The sequence below is a fragment of the Mugil cephalus genome, chromosome 10 (genome assembly GCF_022458985.1).
Source record: "Mugil cephalus isolate CIBA_MC_2020 chromosome 10, CIBA_Mcephalus_1.1, whole genome shotgun sequence".
NCBI lineage: Eukaryota > Metazoa > Chordata > Actinopteri > Mugiliformes > Mugilidae > Mugil > Mugil cephalus.
The window spans coordinates 14,866,764-14,888,247 of NC_061779.1; the positions used below are offsets into that span (position 1 = coordinate 14,866,764).

The window sequence follows — 21,484 nt, forward strand, 5'->3', positions numbered from 1 at the left end:
AATCACCCTCTCTGATGGTATGAATTGTGCCCAGGCCTCTGATGAAGAGTTGGGGTTTGCTTTTCTTGGCTTGAGCGGAGGAGGAAACAGATGATACAATTAATTATCAATAGGTCCCACAGTAAATCAAAGCCATTTTGGCAGCCCATGACAAAAAACCCACTGAACTGCCTACGAGTCATCGCCATCTCTTCATTGCCCATTCTCAACAACTGCTCTCTGGCCGCCTGCCTTCGGTACAATCCACAAGGTGTTTGAATAGATTGTTCAAATATTTTCACTGTTGATTCTTTCTCTGCTTATTGTGAATACGAAGGCAGGTTTGTCTGTGCAAGAGTGGAGAACCACTTGACTGAGTACATTCAACTCTCCTGCACATCACCCCGACTTTAATGAGCGTTGGCTGTGGCCGGGGCAGGGAAGCAGAGAGGCTGATAGGAGCTCATTATTTCCCTGCCCATTGCTGGCCTCTGTATTCCTGTTTGTGGTGAGCCTCTACTTTTCTTATTGTAGGATAAACATTTGCCCAGTAGATATGGGCCTTGACCATTAGGCACTGGGGAGCTGTGGTAATGGAAAGAGAGCCCATTGGAGTTCTGCCCACCGCCCTCCTTAACAGAATAACTCACTCATGCTCACTTTGGCATGAACCTTTTATTGGAATTTACAACTGTCTGGGGAGTATTCCTCCACACAGGTTGAACTATGGCTTTGACCTTACAAAGAAAAGGCCATTAAGCAGGGGTTTTACAGGCTTAAGGAAGCTAAACAAACTTCATTGACAAGCCATGAATTTTAAACGTGGCAAGGAAAATGTGTTTATGGTGCTGTTAAACACAGAGCAGCATCCACCCCGGCCACCAGCGATGTTAGCGGCTGTTCTAGAACGGCATTATTTGGACAAATGAAACTCAGATCAACCTGTACGAGAATGATGGAGGAAAAAGAAGTGTGCAGGAGGCCTGGAACGGCTCATGAGCCAAAGCGCACCGCATCTTCTGTAAAAGATGGCGGACGCAATGTGATGGCGTGGGTATGCACGGCTTCCAATAGCGCCCCGTCACTGGTGCTTATTGACGATGTGACAGAAGACAAAGGCGGCCAAATTGAGCCTCCATTTCACTTACTTAAGACTAAATCTAGGACATGAAGACTAACAAACAAGCAACAACTGAAGACAGCTGTAGTAAAGACCTGGCAAAGCATCACAAAGGAGGAAACCCAGTGTTCGGTGATGTCGATGGGTTCCAGATTTCAGGCAGTCTAAAAAATTAGCATTTTGGTTACGGTAGCGTTAATAACTTTTCAGCCCCTGAAATGAAAAGACTTTGTATGAAGATAGTTGCAATTCCAATACCTTTTATATGATAAATGTATGTATATATAGTATGCACTTGCACTTGGATTGTGTCACCATCCAAACATATATGGGCCTAACTGTATGAGTATGATGTTAACCGGTGCAAAAGTGACTGTTTATTGACAAGGACCTTGTTTTCATCAGCTCCCCTGTTGTGCGCTGGAAAAGCAACACATGTGATAGTGATGGAGTGTGTGTAGTCCTTTATCCTTATATTAGGGGCTCTAGGGGGAGGAGTGGGGTGATCTCTCTAGGGTAAGAGGGGCTCATTAGGCAGCCACTGCCTTCCCATAACCCAGCTGGGTCTGAGTGCCAGCAGACTGGGCAGCCATCTCTCTCTTCATCTCCCTGTTTATCCGTCCACTCTGAACTGCCGGTTTTCAGACTCACAACGGATGGTGCAGTCATTCGACTATATTGACCCGGCTAATTAAGTGTAAATATATGATGAATAGCAGAAGTCTTCTTCAAATGATAATATTGCGAGGTGGAATAAACGACGATGCTTAATACGAGTCTCCTTCACCTGGGAATGTGAACATACCGGGACATAATCTCCTTTTTGTATGTCACCCAAATGGTGTCTTTGCAATTGCATAGAAATTGTAATTTAGGCTCTATTTTACATGATCTTTTGTTTTGCGTCCTCCACACTCGCCATTAGAACATAACGGCTTTCAAGTATAAGGAATGTTTTTTTTTTAAAGAGCTTCTGAAGAAGCCACCGGTCACATGCTTGTTAGTGCTGTGATGAGCTACTTTACCTCCCTTCATGTTCTGGTAATTATACACTCAATTAGCAGCCTCTTTGTGTCTGTTGCCTTAAAGCTAATAATTTATTGATGCCCATGCTATTACAGCTTAGGTGTGCAATCATAGTAGTAGAGTCCTCTGTGCTGAGGGAATCTGTGAAATTCAGCCGTCTGAAGTTAGACGTTTGTGATCCAGACTGTCCTTCATCTAGAGGGTCCGAGTTCAGGCCCCCGTGACAGGATACATCCATCCTTTTGAAGTGTCCTTGAGCAAATGTGTGAAGCTCTATCAACCCTGGCCCCGTGTTTCTGTTTCTGACCCTGTACCTTGACCACTCAGAAGGGGGGCGAAGGAGGGGGCAAAGCCAACAGATGAACTTCCCTTCACGTAAAGATCAAATGAAAATCGTGAGACAATACAGTATAATCTTCCGTATCAATGTTAAAACTGTGAAAACCGTTATTTCATTCTCGGCGTTCAAGGAAAAAAAAAAATGTAACCAGGAATTATGCTTTATACAGCAGTGGTAATGCTGGGGGGTCTTCTCAAATTACTGTCTTCCACTTTCCAAGGCCGTGGACAGCCCGTCTTCAAATTAAGGCTGCTAAGCGGGAGAGTCAAATTGGAATTCCGATTCTATTAAGAAGTCATGCCCGGCAGCAAAAAATGCCAAATGGGCCCAGTGCAAGGGGAAGAAAAAAAAAGACCATTATAGAGCAAAAATATTAAAGCACTGCTGATCTTTTTGTGGAAGATAAACTTAGCATATGTCTCCCAGTGCTGCCTGTCCAGAGCTCGCAACAATGAAGACGTCTTTTTGGGAACTTGATTAAAAAGACACGTTGAGATCAAAGTCGAGCAGCTTCAGAGCTCTGCAGATCTGATGAAATCTTTTACCGTGAGAAAGAATAATACAATTCTCTGATAATAGCTGGGCAACATGGAACAATGCTTACGATCTGCTTCAGCAGTTTTATAATTAACAAGACGCTACAATGGAGATACGGGCGGTTGTTGTGTTTAAGTAAAGAGTCTTGATTTGTCGTAGGTGTCTTACAGCATTGTATTGCACCTTCTAGGGAGACATAGAGAAGCCATCATACTGTATTATCACCTCCACGGAGATGTCCAAGCGTCCCACTGTGTCTATTATGCTCCCTATATGCAGCTTTTGTCTGTCGATTTCTCATTTAAAGCCGTTTGGCTCCTGACACTTCATCAGGTTCTCATTTCTGGGCCAGGGATGAGCCATCATCAGACCACATCAGGCATGGAGAAGCAATCACAGCTGGGCCTTTTTTAGTCATGGTGTGTATCTCCCCAATGACAGGCCCACTGGCTGTGTGTTAGTTATGGGTGCGCTCGCCCGCCCGCCTCTACAGGGGAACTTCTGCGAGGTACACAGATAGAGTCAGGGTGGAGACAGACACATCAGGGTCATCCATCTATAACGGTAACCAAGCAGTGTGTCGCACCAACCCACCACACTATCAGCCTCCGCCATGCTGAGAGATATACCTGCAGACTGTCACACTGTCCGCGAAGCAGCTCGGCAACGGGGCCCACAGATGGCTCATTTCGCGTAGACACGGACTGATCTTTCAGTGGCTTGTCAGAACAATGTGCTACAGCTCTATTTTATTGAGCCACAGATTTGTTCAGTCATGCAGAGAGAGCGAGGAGATGCAAAGGGTGGGTGATCATATGACTTGGCGGTACGCGGGGAACGATTCATCCCGCTACATGCCGTTTCTGTTGTCTTTTCGAAGACCATTTGCTATTTCCGGGAACTATTATAACGCAAAGACATTCCACTTCCGCTTTATTCTCTGTCGTGATAGTCGGAAGAAATACAGCGTAGAGGCGTTTGGATGGTCTTGGAATTGAAATGTATTTAATATTTGGCCAACGTGAAAATCAAAGTGCGTGTTTCCGTAACTTGATACCAGCGCTGGCGCCTCAGAGTCGTGGAGTGGCATCGCTGGTCCGGACGACACCTTCAGGACACGTAGGACAAAACAGGCCCAACTCGGATTAAACCATGCACGATCACAAAAGTGCAAATTCCATTTTATTAAACAAATCACTTAAATATTTCATTAAAGTAGTTCTGATCGTTTATCATACACGTGCATGTCAGTGCTTACTATGGCCAGGAGTTTCTACTGTTAATATTGCTATTAGCACAAGGATTATCACTTCTCTCACTGTAGTGGAAGAAATCTCCCGTCGCTGGCGGCTACGTCTTTTTGCTGGCAGACCTTTCTATCTGGGGCACCACAGGTGTAAAGGATTTATATTCTTTTAACAGGCTTATTCATGGCAACACGGATATACGTTTGCAGGCTATCAAGGGTTTGTATAAGCAGCTAAAGCCAAGTAAGACTTTTAGCAGAGTATGGCCAACAGCCAGGTTACCCTGTGCATGTAAACACGTTTTTTTTTACTCTTTTTTTTTTTTTTTTTTTTTTTTTTAAATCTATTGGCTTGTCTGTGTGTTGACTGTGCTGGGCAGGTGTGCTTTTTGTACCTGGTGCTGTAAGAGGATGATGACTTACTTGGGCATACCAGAAGGAAAGGGCAAAGGAGCAGAGAGGAGGGAGAAAAACAAATGCTGTCTGCTGGCTCAAAACAGAACTTTAATAATTACTATTGGGGGAATTCGATAATTTCCTTTTTGTTTTTTGTTTTTTTTTCAAAAAATAATGAAAATGTATTAACTGTAGTTGTCTGTTGCTTTTTATTACCTTGGATTTGGACTTATATGCCATTATAGGTCGGATTACAGTTTTTCTTTCTGTTACTGTGATTAAAATAATTGCTTCAACACTCATTATGTTTCGCTAAGTGTTGCTATGCTAAGATTTGCAGCTACAGGCTAAAGCTGAAGTAATTCTAAATATTGCAGAGGTTTGTTAAAGTGTCGGTGTCTCCATTAGTAGAATTGAAAAAGCTCACGAGGATAAAATGTAGGGATTATGAATGCAGTTCTTTAGCCACCATGAAGAGACACTGTGTGAAATAGCATCAGAAGTAAATTTACCAAGTGTTTTTATCGTATAATCTTGCCAGACATTAAGAGTTTTTCTCTTTCGTTTAAAGAACACAGAGTGATTTTAATTTATAAAGCAACAGTGGTGCTCGACACCAGTGGTGTGTTATCTTTCGGATGATTAATTGGATGGTAATGTGCCCTACAGAAGCATTTTACCGTGACATATATGTTATTTTGGCTCCTATTACTGAGCTTTTAAACAGAACCTGAGAAAATGATTGTTTAATTGGCCGGCTAACGTTCGAGGTAACGCTGCTATTACTGTACATCCACACGTTCTCATTGCGTCGGCACTCTCATAAATGCCAGCGAAGGTAACCGAATAAAGTTGAACACTAAATAGTATCGTCTTGGAGCGGGGAGACAGTTCCAAACAGAGTTCCACTTTCAGAAGCCACCCATTACTTGTAGAATGACTTCTTTGTGTAGCTACCTGGGCTCCGGGTTTATTTTTACCCTCCCTATGTCCCTCCTCATTCTTTAGCAGCTTCAGGAGATGGCGTTAGTTTGGCTTCATCTCTGACAAAAGATAAATGAGCTCTGGGTCTGTGGTGATCCACTATGGCTGCCAGGGGGTTCCAAAATAGCAAACTATTTTTCATATGGAGCGAAGTGATATGGAGTGCGATGCAGCAGGCGCTAACATTTACCATATCATAGTATGCGGGAATACATTTCATTCTTACTTTTTTCTTTCTTTTACTTTGAACTTTCTGTTTATACTGGAGGGGTGAGAACAGTGGCAATTAAAATTGATCAAGTACACAGGAGCAAGATGACATTGGTTATTTACAGAGTTTTAGAAGAAAATCCAGCCCATAAAAAGTGAAGTATTATGTACAGAACGGATTAAGCCTCGTTTAAGTATTTTAAAATATAAATCCCAACGACAAAACATCAATCTTTCCTCTGTGATATTTTCTTTTCCCCTGCACTCGGAACAATGTGTAGTAATTAGGGTGGATTTGCAGAACAGCGCAGTTGCTTTGATAGAATCTCTGAATTGGTCATTAATCACCTTCTCTCCACGAAGCAGAAAAACAACAGTGATGTTTTCACAGGAAAAAAATGTCCTGTGTCAACAGGAGATCCACCGGCGCTTGCTATCAGCTGAAAGAAACTTTCCCATTTAAATGAGGAGCTACAGAGCTTCCGAGGCGCTTTGAAGAGATGTGCTTGGCACAAACAAGAGCGGCAGCCTCTCCTGTGTTTTTAACAGCCGAAACATCGCTGACACCTGATGGGTGATCAAACACGAGCCATCTCTCACCGAATCCTCCCGGGGCCTCATCTTTGTACTCCTCTCTGCAGATGGATCTGCGGACCACGCTGCTGGGACACCCCCCTCCACTCAATATTTACTAATGGCTCGGTCACCTGACTGGATGCACCGTGTTTGCGGAGGCAAATACATTTGTTGGTTTTTGCAGCATCTGCACTCTGACTGCAAACCTGTCTGTGCTTCAGATATAAAGCCACCCACAACGTTTCAAGCCTGAGTATAGATCAACACACACACACACACACACACACACCCACCCCAATATTCCAAGGGGATGAGTTGCTGGCTAAATCACCTCTGGGTAGAAAAAAAAAAAAAAGCAGAGATGCCGCAGGGGAACGGAGTGGGTTTGTGGGATGAACTCTTAGTGGTGCTCATAGAAAGGTCAAAGTTATTCCTGCTAGTGGGACGCAAGTTTTCCTTCCACATCCAACGTCTCAGTGCTCCTCCTTAATGATCCGTCCTCGGTGCGGCGCATGCATGCTCGTTAGAGCTGTATTAGCATGAGCATTACAGAAGCGGGGGATCAGATGAATTCAGACCAGCCACACAGGAGATACGCTCTGCGAGAGCCTTTCCTTGTCACGGAGGTGAGATGATTTATGATTTATTTTCCAATAACTCCCAGCCTGCTCAGCGCATTGGGCCCTCCTGTCAACAATCAGCAGGCATGACTATCCCCGCGCCTTCCCTCCCACGTCCACGGCAGATCCTTAATCTATGGTCCTTGCTTCCTCGGGTGAGACAAATTGGGAAGGGCTTCCGCAGTTATTAATACAGCTTATTTGTACTCGTGCATGTCTGGTAATTGGAACAAGAGAGGGGATGGCGGCGAGATTAAAAAGCCATGAATGACAGAGCTCCAGTGGTGTTGGATCCAGTCGGAGGCTGGCAGGCTCCACACACCTGGGCCTCCAGGCAGATGGTGAGGGTTGAGGGTTACACAACGCGAGCCTAAGCCATATGTCTTCCAACCGCACAGAATCTTTAGGATGCCCGTAGTTTGCCTCCGAATGCAGCGCACGCGAGACCAGAGGGCGAGCGCGTCCTGCTCCTTGATCCCGGACCAGGTGTTCGCCGCGTTGCTTCTCTGTGCTTGTGTTGTGAAGGCTGGCAGTGAGACAACTCCTATCTGGACGGTGGTGTGGAGGTAATGATCGCGGGTAGAATGTATTTCTCGGTCCGATGTCCAGAAGAATGTCGGATTTTGTAAATTGTAATTGTTTCGCAGACTAAACGCACATTCACTTTTCGCAATAGTTTGGGTCTGGGCTAAGTGCCTTTTGAGCATTGAATGCTGTTTACAAAAACAAACAAAAAAGGCTTAAGAGGTCTGTTAAAAAGAAAACCTTAAGCAATCTCCTGGCTTCTCCGCGCCATATTCTCAACAAATTATCCATGGTAGATTTCCTCATTGTGATACAACTGCTCGACAATGCGAGGCTTAAAAAAACACAAACGCGGAGGAAAGCGCACTATATCTCACACACAGGCACTTTCGGAGTGACATTTGAGCCATTTCGGGATAGTTATAATGCAGAGATGAAGCATCCAGAGGAGATTAGTGAGCTAAATGGGAGACAATAGACGCTGCAGCGGGACAGGAGGATATGATTCTTCGTTGTGTTAATCACAGCGGAACAGCCCTGTCGTCTTCGCCAAACAATGCCATGGTGATGCTAATGGCACTGCCAACCATGAATAAGAGTGCACTCCCAGTGATTGATAGCCAGAATTATATCAAGGTGACTTTCAGTCGCTTCCATCAGGTTGTTTAGTTTGATCGATAATAACCGATGCATCTTAACATAGACATGCCTGCCACGGGAGCTCATTCATCAGGTTGCGGTCATTATCTCCCTCAATTTTAATTTTACGTCGATGCGCGGGAATATTTCATTCTTGTTTGTCAGGCGCGGACAAATCTGAAATATTGCACCGTGGTGGATTCGTTGTTTGTGCGCGTCAGCCGTATTTCCCCGCTCCGATGTGTCTAAAGAGCAACGCCGGAGCTGGTCACATCCACTCTTAATGCGGACGTACGAGCAGGTCAGGCCGGCTGCAGAGACGGGAGCAGTGTCTCTGTCCACTTGGCCCGCTGCCCCCCGCCTGCGAACGCGGCGCCCCGTGCCCACGGGCTACAACAACAACACACAAAAGAGCGCCTCGTGTGCTACATCGCAAATGAAAGATCAAACATCAATGTTCACCATAGGCACTCAGCGCAAGCTGTTAATCACAGTGAATTTAATGTGTTCCAGTTGAGAGATCACCCAGAGCGTACTCCAGTTAAACTGTGTGTTTTTCGGAGTCGAGTAAATGTCTCCGCACAATAGGGTACACATTACCGTTGCACGTCGGTAGAAATGAATCAAATTGTATATAATGGATTACGTTTTGTGTTGTATATTGTATTCCCCTGCGTTGTATATCAAAGCCGCATAGCGCACAATTGATTTAATAAAAGTCCCAGCAAACTGACACCGCAGTCATTCAACGGCGTAACATTAAGACAGCGTTTAATGCAAATGTCAAATGGTTCCCATCACCCTGGGTCAAATCAGAGCCTTTATCCTCAACAGAGAGTTCAGATATCGCATTTGAAAAGACATGGAAAATCCCGGAACGTGGCAACAAATAGCCCAATGGCAGTGACTCACCTCTTTGAGAGGCTTATGCAAACCCAGGGGGAAGGTGATGGATTTTTTCCCTTACCTACAGTGAGCGGAGCAGATGCTGGAGAAAGATTCTGGACGTCACGAGAAGTAAAATATGATTCCGGTGTGTGTGTGTGTGTGTGTGTGTGTGCGCGTGCGTGCGTGCGTGCGTGCGTGCGCACAAGACACAAGTTCACAGAGTTTGGGAGTTTTCAATAACTTCTGAAATACTTGAAGGGTAAAAAAAAAAAAAAAAAAAAAAGGATGAGAGGAAGGGATTATACACCGTCGTGGCGCGAGGAGCATCTCCCCGGGAAGGCCCGGATCTCTCAAGTATATTTAGTGACACCTTAGACACAATGGTGCAGCTATATGTAAAGAAAATGAATAGCGGGTTATTTTTAAAACCGGAATGTTTCCTTATTGTTCGTGGCATTTTTTTTTTTTTTTCCCCAAAGATGGTCCAGAAACTTCAATTTGTTCAGCGTCTGTTAGGTTGCATTACCTGTTAATAACTTAAACCTTTAGCAAATAGACTCATCAATTAGAAATGTGTTTTCTCAAATCAAGTAACGATTTGTCTGTTGCAACTAATGAATGTTTGGTAAGGAATAATAATCTGTTTAATTAGTTTGTGTTATTGAGAATCAAACTAGGTAATTTACCTCAGAGCGCTGCCAATTTAAATATATTGTAATGTAATAATTTAGTCATTGTGAATTCGCCGCAGAAACGCAGCCCGGGCGCCGTCCTGGCACACAAGTTGAAGTGAGCTTGATTACCTTGCTCTGTCCCGCGCTCATTCTTTTTTTTTTTTTTTTTTTTTGTGAAACACTTAAGTTTTCTATTCATATCTCCAATTTTTCAGCTATGTTAATGCAGGCATTGTTTATTTTGAAAAGGTCATTAGAGTTGGGAAGAGAAGCGGGCCGTGTAGAAATGATTTGATTGAGGTTGTGGAGGTAGCTCTGGCACTGTGAGTTATGGACATCCAACAGAGAGGAGCCTCTTCATTAGTGGAGTGATTAAAATTGATGGGAACCTATGGAGCTCCAGCTCCCCTGAACTCCCTGGAGCATAGCTCTCATTCTACGCTCATTTATTTGGGACTTTGTGTTGATCAATAAAAGGTGCCTGCTGCTCACTATGGGGTCTGGTTTGAGGGGGCTGAGGGGGGGACGGGGGGGACGGGGGGACGGGGGGGGGGGGACCCACTTAGGAAAAAGAGAAGAGACTTGTTTTGTTGTTGAAGACAAACATTACTGTCAACAATTCAGGCTTTAGAAAACCTTGGGGAAAACGACAGCGTTGGCTGATGTCTCCATGTAATTTTCTTTACAGGCTGTCTATTTTAGTCTCTGTGAATTTTAGACTGTTAGCATCCCACACACTTTCCATAATTTCGTTTTAAAAAGCTTCAAATGTGGTCACACTTAAAGCCAATGAACAAGACACTGTGATCCGTCCGTCAGGCCTTTAATTTACAGGTGCTCTCCTTTACCTTTACTCATATTAACATACAGTTTATAAAAAAAACATGTTTTCTCCACCTGTAACATTGTGATTTTTGTGTAATAATTTGCTCATCATGGATGTAGACAACGTTATATTACGAAGAGTGTTTTATATTTTAAGTGCCTCTAATTGCTTGGAATGGATAAGAGTCGCTTCTTTAGATATTTTCTTTTAAGTTCTTTTTTGGTTTTAATAGATGATTAAATTTCGGTTGATTGCAAACAATGCATTAAAATGAGTCGGCGCTCTCTCCAGATTAAACAAACTCGCTCTTATTTATTTTAGCCGTATTAATTGAAGCCTTTCGCGCAGCCTTTGTGGACCGCGTAATACAAATGAAAACACGGCGAGTGAAAGGAACGAGAATTAATTTCTGTGTATTGGACCAGAGCCAGATAATGGGCAGAGTCCAGACTCTCTTTGTCTGTGTCCAGCTCTGCTCATTAGAGTGGTGCTGTGCAGCTCATGGCCCGTTGCTCCCCGCTGCTATGCAGGTCCTTGCCTAAACAAACAGAGATGATGTGCCTCGCATGTCAGATGATTGCAGGAAATAAGTGTTTTTACAGTGTGTCGACTTTGCAACACAATATACGCAGTTTAGGTGCCTGGAACCTCATTAGACAAATGACCTATCAGCTCTACAACCCCGTTACATGTTCAGGAGTGTGTATTATGGTTAATGCAATCATTGTAGAAGTCAGTTTTAATTGTAGAAATTGTTATAAAGTGTTTTTTTTTTTTAAAAAGTAAATTTCTAATCGGCATCCACTCTCTGCTCTGAGACTGACCTTATGAAACATATTGTTAAACATGAACCTGGCTGATCTCTATTAAATTGTCATTGCAAAGGTTTAACAACACATTTTTATCTACTTTGCCAGAACAATAAAACAGTAAAGAAGTCAGAATCTCGAGCCGTGAGTTGAGACAGGAGGCGGCAGCGCTGCGGAGTGCTTCCTACTTCCTTTCGGTGCCTGTTAACCAACTGGGCTGCTCATACAGGACGTGCCACCGGCGGCCAGCTCTCGATCTGCATAGTTAGTTTTCTGATAGTTTTGGCATCTCTTCTCTGCGCGCACGGAGCAGCGGTCTGGCAAGAAAACACTCGATGATCCATCTAAACGTTATAAATGATTTACAGTATTATACGTGATGTAGATGATCTGAATATGATAAATGGTAAAATATGCGTTCCGTGCTTGCGCACGAAGTCTCTGCTGCCAGCCCTTTTGATTCCCCCGTCCCTCTCCCTGCTGTTCTCCTGGAGTTTCAATTCCCCAGATCGCCCCCCCCCCCCCACCCCCCACCCCCACGTGATGCCTATAAGCCCTCCAGAAGTGGACATACATGTGCTGTTGTCATCCAGTAAAACATAAAAAGCTTCACATTATTAATTCATGAGGTTGTTATCAGCTCTATGAAGAGCAGAGGAGTGGACCATGGAGAAACGTGGAGCGAAGGTTGTAACGTATCGCGGTGCTTCTGCTTCTGGTCTGAACCTGGCGTACGGAAGAGTGATCCTACTGGTTTTGAAGAGAGTAATGTAAACTATGTAAACCACTGTACTTTGTTAGCCTCTTCTGATGAACTTGCATCTAATAATATTAAAACCCCACAACAACCCATGTGTTGTGGAATTTGGAATAATTTATTAACCCACAAAAAACTTAGTGGAAATGATCTATTCATTCACTGTTACACAAGATATAGGAAGTAAAGCTAAAAATTTAATTTTGCATTCAGGAAAGATACCAACGAAACAGCTGCATCTCACTGGGGGTAAAAAAGTGTGTTCACAACATGCACTAACGTGAATGGTCATTTTTTCCACTAAAGACCTGGGTTGTTTTGTTTCTACGGCGTCAACCTAACCTGTTGTGATGTATGCTTAATGCCTGTGCGCCATCGCTAGCTAATAATAAACATGCTCGATGAATAAATTCATGTGTCCGTGCGCAACTGTATATGTGCTCCGATACTGACCAACAAATCCTACAAAATGTCTCATTCAGCGCATGTCATGGCCACAAATCTAAAACATAACACAAGCACACACCTCGCACGGTTAGAGAAGCAGCTTTAGGTTTGTGAGGTCACAGGTTTTGCGTCCCTCCATGACCATGGCTGCGGTGCCCTGAGCGAGCACCCAACCCCCCCAGTCGTTCCCCAGCGCGCCACATGGGTGGCAGCCTGCCGCGTGCACACACAGCTGTGTGCACGGATGGATGGGTTAAATGCACGGGAGGAATTTCCCCATGAGGAATCCATTAGTACAATAGTACAAATTATTATTATTGTCATGTATTTATGAATTAGCCCACACTTTTAACTACAACATACGGGGTAGTCGACGAGATCTTCAGCCATTTGAGTTATCATAGGAAAAATAAATCCAAATTACCTGATTATTAATTAAATTATCCATCGTGCTCTGATTAGCATTAGTGGTTACTCTCCCTGGTAGCTTCTTAACCTGAATAAATTATAAATAAACATACAAAGCTTTAGGTTTTAATATTGAAATGATGACCGACTTCTATTAACCTGCTCAGTAGTTGGTGCATTCTAAAGCAAATAAATTGGCTCATTCATTTTGAATGATTTGCCATGTTGGCATTTGGGCTATTTGGACTCATCCACATCAACAAACGATAACCATACCAGCTAACTTGTTTGGCCTTTCGTGTTACTTTAGAGCCATAAACATTGAGTAGCTTTAAATGAGTTTGGTCTGTCACTCTCCATTAGAGTGAATGAGTTTAAAGTTGTGAATGGTACGGGGCTTCCAAACTACTTCTCTTTCACAGGTGGTCTGTTCCTTCTCCCTCTAAGACCAGTGGAATAATACTGAAACAGGTCACACAAGATCGTCCAAACCATCAGAATTTGATTGGACGAGAGCACCATGAACAAAGCAACCAACCTGGAAGCTACAACCCTACAATTTAAAGAATTACGACCATTATTAAGTATCATACATACATAAGACACAGAAAAAACAAATCTGACAATTTAACTTCCAAAGTTAGTTTTGTGAAGTAAATTCTGCTTGAATTTACTTGAGTTATTTGAGCATGCCTGCAGACTTTGACTGTGCTTTTTAATATTTTTTTTTTTGCACTGATTGTGATGGAATTTTTAACTATATTGTTGATAGCAAAAAAAGTTGGGGAGATTCCAGCATTTGAACGTCTGCAAAATGTGTACACACTTTCAGATCCGGTTGCAAATTCTGAAATAAACATGCGCCGCTGAATCGTTTATGATATCCTAATTGTGAACACTAAAATTTAACGGAATTAAAATGACTTCTTTTGACTTGAGCCCTCTGATTCCTCTGTGTGGACATTTCGCCCTCCCTAGCCCCACGGATCCAGAGAGAGGCAGGCTTTGAGGAAAGTCTTTTTGTGTTAAAGCCTTTGAATATCTATTCTTTATGATCTCTATTCCCTCTGCTGAAGTTCAGAGTGTGCGCGAACAGAGGAAGGGGAAGGGTGGAATCATAACACTGATGATGAGATGACACCGAACATACTTTGGAGAGCATTTTTGATTCTTTACACATTTTCCTAAACTCAGACAAATATATCCAGAAGCTATCACTGTATTCCATAAGCTGGTTCGATGAATAATGGTTGTTATGACAGGGAGCAGTGTCAATCAGACATGATAGCTTGAAGAAGTAAAATAAACATGAAACAAGGCGAATAAAAAGAGAGTTATATAAAGCTCTCCTTGATGTTCAGCATCGTACCTCTTTACCCCTAGTGTGTCTGTTCTATAATGGCACAAAGTAGGGATGGGTTGTCGCTGTCTTTTTCATCTCTCTGCCTTTTGTTAGTATGTGGAGAGAGGCAAAGAGGGAGGGAGAGTGAAGGAGGAGGAAGAAGAGGAGGGTGCTGGGGATTGGACCCAGTCCCTGCACACCCAATTAAAGGAATCTTCTGCTCAAAGACACAGTCTGGCAACATGTGTTCTGACATTTGTCTTCCTGAGTGTTGTGATTTACGGTACCATGGAGCTAAAGGCTAAATTAGCATCCGTCCAACATCAGAGACCTCACAGTAATGTCGGGACGGGCGCGGATTGTCAGATAGGATCAGGCAGGCAGTAGTGCCGCTGTCTTGTTTTCATCATCGCATGCAACAGTATGGGCTGGCGACCACGGCGCTTTGTTGACAGCCGAGTCAAAGTAATGTTTGCTCTAATGTGAGGACTGCAAATTATATTCGGTGTAATTTCACCGTTAACGGCGTGCTAATCAAGACCGAACCGGCAGCGCGGCGAAATGTATTTGGATTCCACATTAAAAATGGAATGCCTGTTTACTGCAGCGCACTTAATTAACTGAGCAAATGTAACCGTACGACAACTGAGCTTGTGGATCTTCAGTTAAAGCAGTAATATTAACCATACTGGGTGCATCAGACCCATAATATTTTGTCCAACGTTAACTTATGCTCCCGTGCCAGTTAATTAGGTACACTCTAATGAAATCACGACCATTCTAATGTACAATTAAGAAATGCGGTAATTCAACTGTACGCTCATTTATTGTGGTGCTGTCGAGTTGGATCGAATTGAACACAAATGCTTTCCTGTTATTTAGCCCGGCCCACTGACTATAATGGGGTTGACAAGATAATAGAAACATGTGTTGGTACAATACAGTTCAAGTATTGCTTACAAACCACGGCGTCCGGAATGATGATGAATTAGCAGCTCTCTCAGAAGGTTGTGGTTTTCTCTCGAATGTTGAATACCATAAACTTTGTGAAGCTAGGATTTGCTGCAGGACTGTTATATTCCTAATGTACTGGCAGCTAGTTAGCATACACGGGGGGGGAGTGGCTTTAGTTTGCAAGGGCTGCAATTGACATTAATGACACTGATGCAACACATTCCTGGGTAGTTGCGTAGTCTATATGGGCTACTATTTGTCTTAACAAACTAGTTGGACTAGAGGTTGACTATTAGTTTCTGTTATGAGGGAGCAGCATGGATGGATTACTGCCATCTACATTTTATTGTGCGTTTATGAGTCCATATAAAATGTGCCTCCCCGGTTGCGGATTTGTTCTCTGAACCTTTAAAACATAACCTGTAATCGAGATCCTCCTTCCCCAGACGCTGCTTTGATCTCCTGCTGTGGGAACTGTTTGTGCCACACCGGGTTCCTAGATAAGCCTCGGAACCAGGCGGCAATTACACCGCTAATTGCACAACTACAAAAAAAAAAACTTTGACCTTGCACTTTATGTACCTGCCCCTGTGCTTTTACTTCCTTCTGCGGGCATCACTCACTCTCGTGCGCACGGACGCGAACGCGCAGAAGAGTCTATAATTATAATGCGCGGACGGCGTGCGTGCGTGCGTGCGTGCGTGCCGCTGCGGTGGCGGGCCGTGCCATCCCGGGCAGCCGGTTGCGCGAGTGTGATCTCGCAAGGTGAGCGGATGCTGGAGGAGAAGGCTGCCTTGCGGTCAGCGGGGAGGCGGGCGGGCCTCAGGGAAAAGCTCTTAACTTCTGTCAGACACAAATAACCGCGCCATTTTTCACCTCCTGATTTTTAACTGAGAAAATCACTCCGGTCCCCAGTCATATGAACTCTATGCACATGCCATGAGTCAGTTCCAGCTCTGACAGGACGGAGCTCACCCCAACCCGACAATCTTTATTCCTTCCCACTTTTGCCACATTTTCTTTTTAAACTATTCGAATGCAAAACCGTGTAACGGACTGACTGCGCATGAACGTTGCCACGTGACAGCTGTGGCTGACTTGATTTCGTGCCTTGTGACCGAGCAGCATTCAACAAGCCTATTTATGACAAATGCATATCAATTGTCTCTTGTCTCATTTGCTCCTTAGGCTGCGAACGGTACTAAAATTAGTGAGCTGCATCAAATGTAGGAATGTTATCAAGAATTTCATTGTCATTGCTGCTGCGCTGTGGAACACGGGAGAGCATTGTGACTGTGCACACACCTAATTCTTCACTAAGGTGACCCTGACTCTGAAACGTGATTGAATATGGAATAGCATACAGTCACAATCAGGCTCTCCTTATTCAGATTGCAAGGAAAGTCTCTCTCTTTTCAAAACAGGAGCATAGAAATTATGTGACGGCGACTTAAAGCCGAGGATACTGTGGTCAAGCCGCTGCTAGGTGGTGCTAGTGGCGCTGTCTCCGAGGGAGAGACTGCACTCCGAGAGATGCGTCTGTGTGGACTCATCTGTTCGGCGAAATCGTAAAAAATGCAAACTGCCTCAGACGCCGACGCCGCACTTCACTTCACACGTTTCCCTCTGTTTGGAGTCTATTACATACTGTAGGAAATACTGTACTTTCCGTGCTTGCTGAAACAACACCAATGACTTTACATCCGCCTCAGACGCCTGCACTCACGAGGCTCCGCCGCTTAAAGCGAGAATATATAAGAGCGAGTGCCCCCGTGCTCGAGCATGTTGCCATACATCACATCATTTAACACTTTGAACTGTCACAAACGTGTCACTCAGTCTCCCTCTTGATACCTTCATCTGTCAGACTGAAATCATAAATACAATCATTTCCCCAATGCTGCCTCTTTATTCTGTCAACCGTTTCAGAATGTGACTGTGCCTCTTCATTTCCGACACATGAATAAGTGAAAGGCCATTAATATGTCTCTTTCATTACACTCTGGCTCTCTGCACTGCGTGAGCATGCGGAGGGCTGCTTGTTTGCCGGGCTCCGGTTCTGATGTCCGATTTGTAAGGCAACAAAGATATGTCACCATGTCTGCATGTGCAAAAATTAAAAAAAAAAGTCTGAGAATTTCTGTTTTGCTCCTGTTGTTTAAACAAACAGGGCAGAGCAAGAGGCAGAGATGCTTTCATACAGTAAACATTTCACAGCGTTCTATTTTTTTTAATTTGTATTTGAATTCATTTTAATTTCTAAAGAAGAAAATGAATAAATTAGGACTTATTCATATCTTAAATATAATCTTCTAGGCTTCGTCTCATTGTTTGACGTTTTGTGATAAATGATGCACTAAAATATAGAATTGTGAGTTCCGTCCCTGTCGCCGACCGGTCAAATGTAGCTCTCTAGCTTTATTTCCTTGTTTATTGTCTGAACGTCACCCTTTTGCTTGACACGCACAATTTTTTTCCCTCTCTTTTTCTATCGCCACTCCCAAGACAAGATTAGAGGGGAAACTCATCAGTCTCCTTGGCTGTTGTCTGATAAACTTTTTTTTTTTTTTATATTTGAAGGGTGTCCTGTCTCATGTCTCTGGTGTCTTCCTCCAATGCACTCCTGATTTGAAATATAGCCTTACATAATGAGGGAGAAAAATAGAGCGGTGTTGCACCCCTGAGCCAGTGTCAGCTTAATCAATCATCTGATCACGGCGGGCATGCTTACTCTACTCGCTTTCGCATCCGCCACATCCTTCCCCCTGCTCAACAATGTGACAGCGGCATAATTCATTTTAACTCAAAAATTAAAGGAGCTACATCAAACGTGTCCTTGCGTCATCTTGTTTTAAACCCGGGCCAGTGTGCTGGTCTGTTGCTTTTGTTTGCGTGTTCATATCGATCCTATATTCTGGTGATGCAAAATCAAACTGCTTTATCTCATGAACCGCACGCACCCATATTCTTGTACGAAGAATGTTAAGATGCGCCTTTATGTTAATATTCGGAGTATGTATTGTTACGTGCCCGTGCTGTTGCGTGTGTTTCTTCTCCCGGGGCAAAATTCCAGTGTGTTTACATCCGTCATGCTCAAGTTTCCCAACTTCAGTGCTGATCATGCAACAGGCATGGAATGCGTGTGTAAGGGTTCATGCGGTCAGATTGGAGTGGGTCAGGAGGTCAGGGAAATTTGGAGGAGCTGGAGCTGAGCAGAAGGAATGGAGCTTGGCCTCCTCACTTGGCAGTGAGAGATTCCTTCTGGCTTTCTGTCAAAAAATCGGCCTCCAGCGCAGCGCAGCTCCAAAAGTTATATCATGCTCTTGTTGCCGAGTTACATGCTGCCGAGTGCATGTTGCCGAGTTACGTGCAAACATGAAGTGCTCTGTCACTGTTCTATTTGTATGACTGACGTGCAGTTTATTCTAATTATTTTGTGTAGCTCACTGTCAGGTGGCTTATTTCCAAACTATTCATTGTGCTCCACGTCTTTCCTTATGTTATGGTGAGTTTTTAAAGTTATAATTTAAGTAACTACAACTTTCAAAAACGTCAAATACAGGGGAAAAGGAAGTAGCATAAAATTTAACTAAGCTATAAATGTGCTTAGGTATATTACTTAAGTATATTTGCTTAGTTATACACACACTTGCCTGTTCATTAAGCACACTAGTGTAGATACATGCTGTCTACTGTAAGAGTCCCATTCATGACTGTTACAATGTTCGGTTAATGTTAAAAATGTGTAGGAAATGTGGTGATTTAACCGTCTCATCATCTTGGAGGACCTAGTTGAACATTATTGAATTAAGTTATTTAGCCTCTGGCCCACTGACTAAAATGGGATAGTCAATATAATAGAGACGTGTGTCAGTACAAGGTAATATAATTCAATAGTTGTGCAAACCACAGCCTCTAAAGTGAAGACACGGTTGAATCAGCAGCCCCCTCAGTAATTTTGAACAACTGCTTAATATCATAACCTTCACAAAGCTTACGTTTAGTGCAGGACTGTTATATGAGAATGGACTTCTTTTCACGAGTGTACCTACTGAACCGGCAAGTATGAATAGCCCAAACGTAAAATACTGCAAAATACTTGATAGTAACTTGATGATAGTGGATATGTTTCATTTCAAGACCGTACCAATGTAAGCCAGTACTAGCAGACCAGTAACAAAAGCTGCAGCTAAAAAAAAAGAGAGATATTACAATGTACAGTGTTCAGCTAAATGGTTTTATTTCTGCGACTCATAGTATATTAGTTATGTAATCGTAGTTGTTGGATGCAGAAATGGCCACACTATAAATGTGCCAACTGCTGTTGAGGTCATTTTAAAGCGATGACAGGACCTCAACCTCCCTCATTAATGCTATTTAGAACAAAGTAGCTATACATAATGGGGGGGATAAAGAATAAATGTGATCATTTAATCATTAAGTGAACCTTGGAAGAGGCAATTACATAAATAAATACACTCTGTAATTCAAAACAAACTAAATCTTGGAGAAGTTAACCACTGTTACGCGCTGAAACGCGTGCTGACGGGTTTCGTGTGTGGGACAGGCCTTAAGCAGGATAACGATTTTACACAAATCTTTCGGTCTCAAACCGTCGTTATGGCTGCTTGTTTAGAGCAGCTCTGCGCCGGGAGGGCAGGACCATGTCAAAGTCCACGTGCACCGCTTTGGAGAGGCGGGGTTCCGTCTCGCAGCTTGCCCGCTGATCACATGCAGAAAGCATGGTGGTGTCATTTCTGCGCAACAAGCAAGGCACGGATGCCGGTTGCCAGAGCGACGTTTCTCGCCAGCCTCGCAATTCTCCCCAAACCGCTGTCAATCGCCCCTTTTATCAGTCGGAGCGGAGGCTCGGGGCTTATTCCGCGCGCAAAAAAGGCAGAGTCCTTTCATCAGCTCGGGCAAGGCTGCTTGAGAAACGCGCTCCGCTCCTCCCACTGGATGGGGGGGAGACGGCGAAGATGATGTTAATGGTGGTAATGTTGATGAGAATAATGAAGGGCGCTCCGACTGGTCCTGTTTGAATTCTCGGACGTGGAAGTTGAGTGGTTCTGTGGCCGGTAGCTGCCTGCAGACTTGCCGCAAGCTTCCAGTCTGAGAAAACATTCACGGTGAAGGAATTTGCTGTCAACATGTCCTGCTCGTCTTCAGCTTTTCAGATCATTTGCAAACACATGATGATGGGAAATACTGACGATAAATATGGCGAATGTGGAAGAAAAGTGGCCCTATCTTACTGGGGGATTTGTGATTTCAGGAAGTTAAAAAAAGCCCACTTAGATATAAATATACATATGTATAAGCATATACATATGCATATATATATATATATATATATATATATACACACACACACACACACACATATACGGGTATGTGTTATATATATATTATAGTCAAGAAGTCAAATAAAGGCTCGTGTACAAATGCAGTTCCATGACATAAAGATGTGTTTTGTCATTCTTGACACACTAACATAACATATTAACACAATTTGTGCAACTCGGCTATAACCCAATAACACAATGCCTTGTTACACAAAGCCACTGATAAGGGTTGGACAGTTATAAAATATTATGATCCCCGTGTAAAACTGCGCAGGGTCGATCGGCGTGGATTACTTTCAGGCCTACATCTATTCTTCGGCTATTGACAACCTCTCCCTTTCCAGTTTCTCATGACTGGAGCTCTCACTAGCGCTGCTAGTGGACAATCAAACCTACACACCCACCTCCAGACACGCTCGCATTTCTCATTTCTTACTTCTAGTCTAAATTAGATAGCAAGACGTAGTGTCGGAGCTCACAGATCGCACACAATTAGTTCTAAGTACTAGCGGTAGTTAAACAGAAAATCCGAAATTCAACATGGAGTCCCCTCCAGATCCAGCGAGCGACCCGGGCAACAGCGCCTCGGAGCCGGCTACCCCGGTCAGGGAAACCCCGGTAAACCTGGAGACGCTCCGGAAAGCGGACCATCCAGCCCCGGTTCGAAGGCAGACCTGTTCAAGCACTAACAGAGGTAAGCGGACCGCGTTTGCCCTTTCTCTGGATGGAGGAATAGACGCCGATCGAGGAATTTTTAATCAAACTTCACAATGAATTAAAACGCGTCCCCATAAATAACTGCACACTAGTCTAAATCCTGCCCAACCACAGGCTCT

At 43.7% G+C, this 21,484-nt stretch overlaps 1 protein-coding gene across 2 annotated transcripts in view; it reads left to right on the forward strand.

Moving 5' to 3' along the window:
• The first annotated feature begins 20,957 nt into the window (after nt 1-20,957).
• The window catches only part of roraa (RAR-related orphan receptor A, paralog a), a 172,645-nt gene continuing 172,118 nt past the window's right edge, over nt 20,958-21,484 (forward strand). Inside the window, exon 1 of one of the 2 annotated variants that reach the window (XM_047595795.1) lies at nt 20,958-21,342. In XM_047595795.1, the coding sequence (XP_047451751.1) occupies nt 21,189-21,342 (154 nt within the window). In that variant the 5' untranslated portion in view covers nt 20,958-21,188. The remainder of the gene's footprint in view (nt 21,343-21,484) is intronic. The other variant, XM_047595796.1, reaches the window with a different exon arrangement.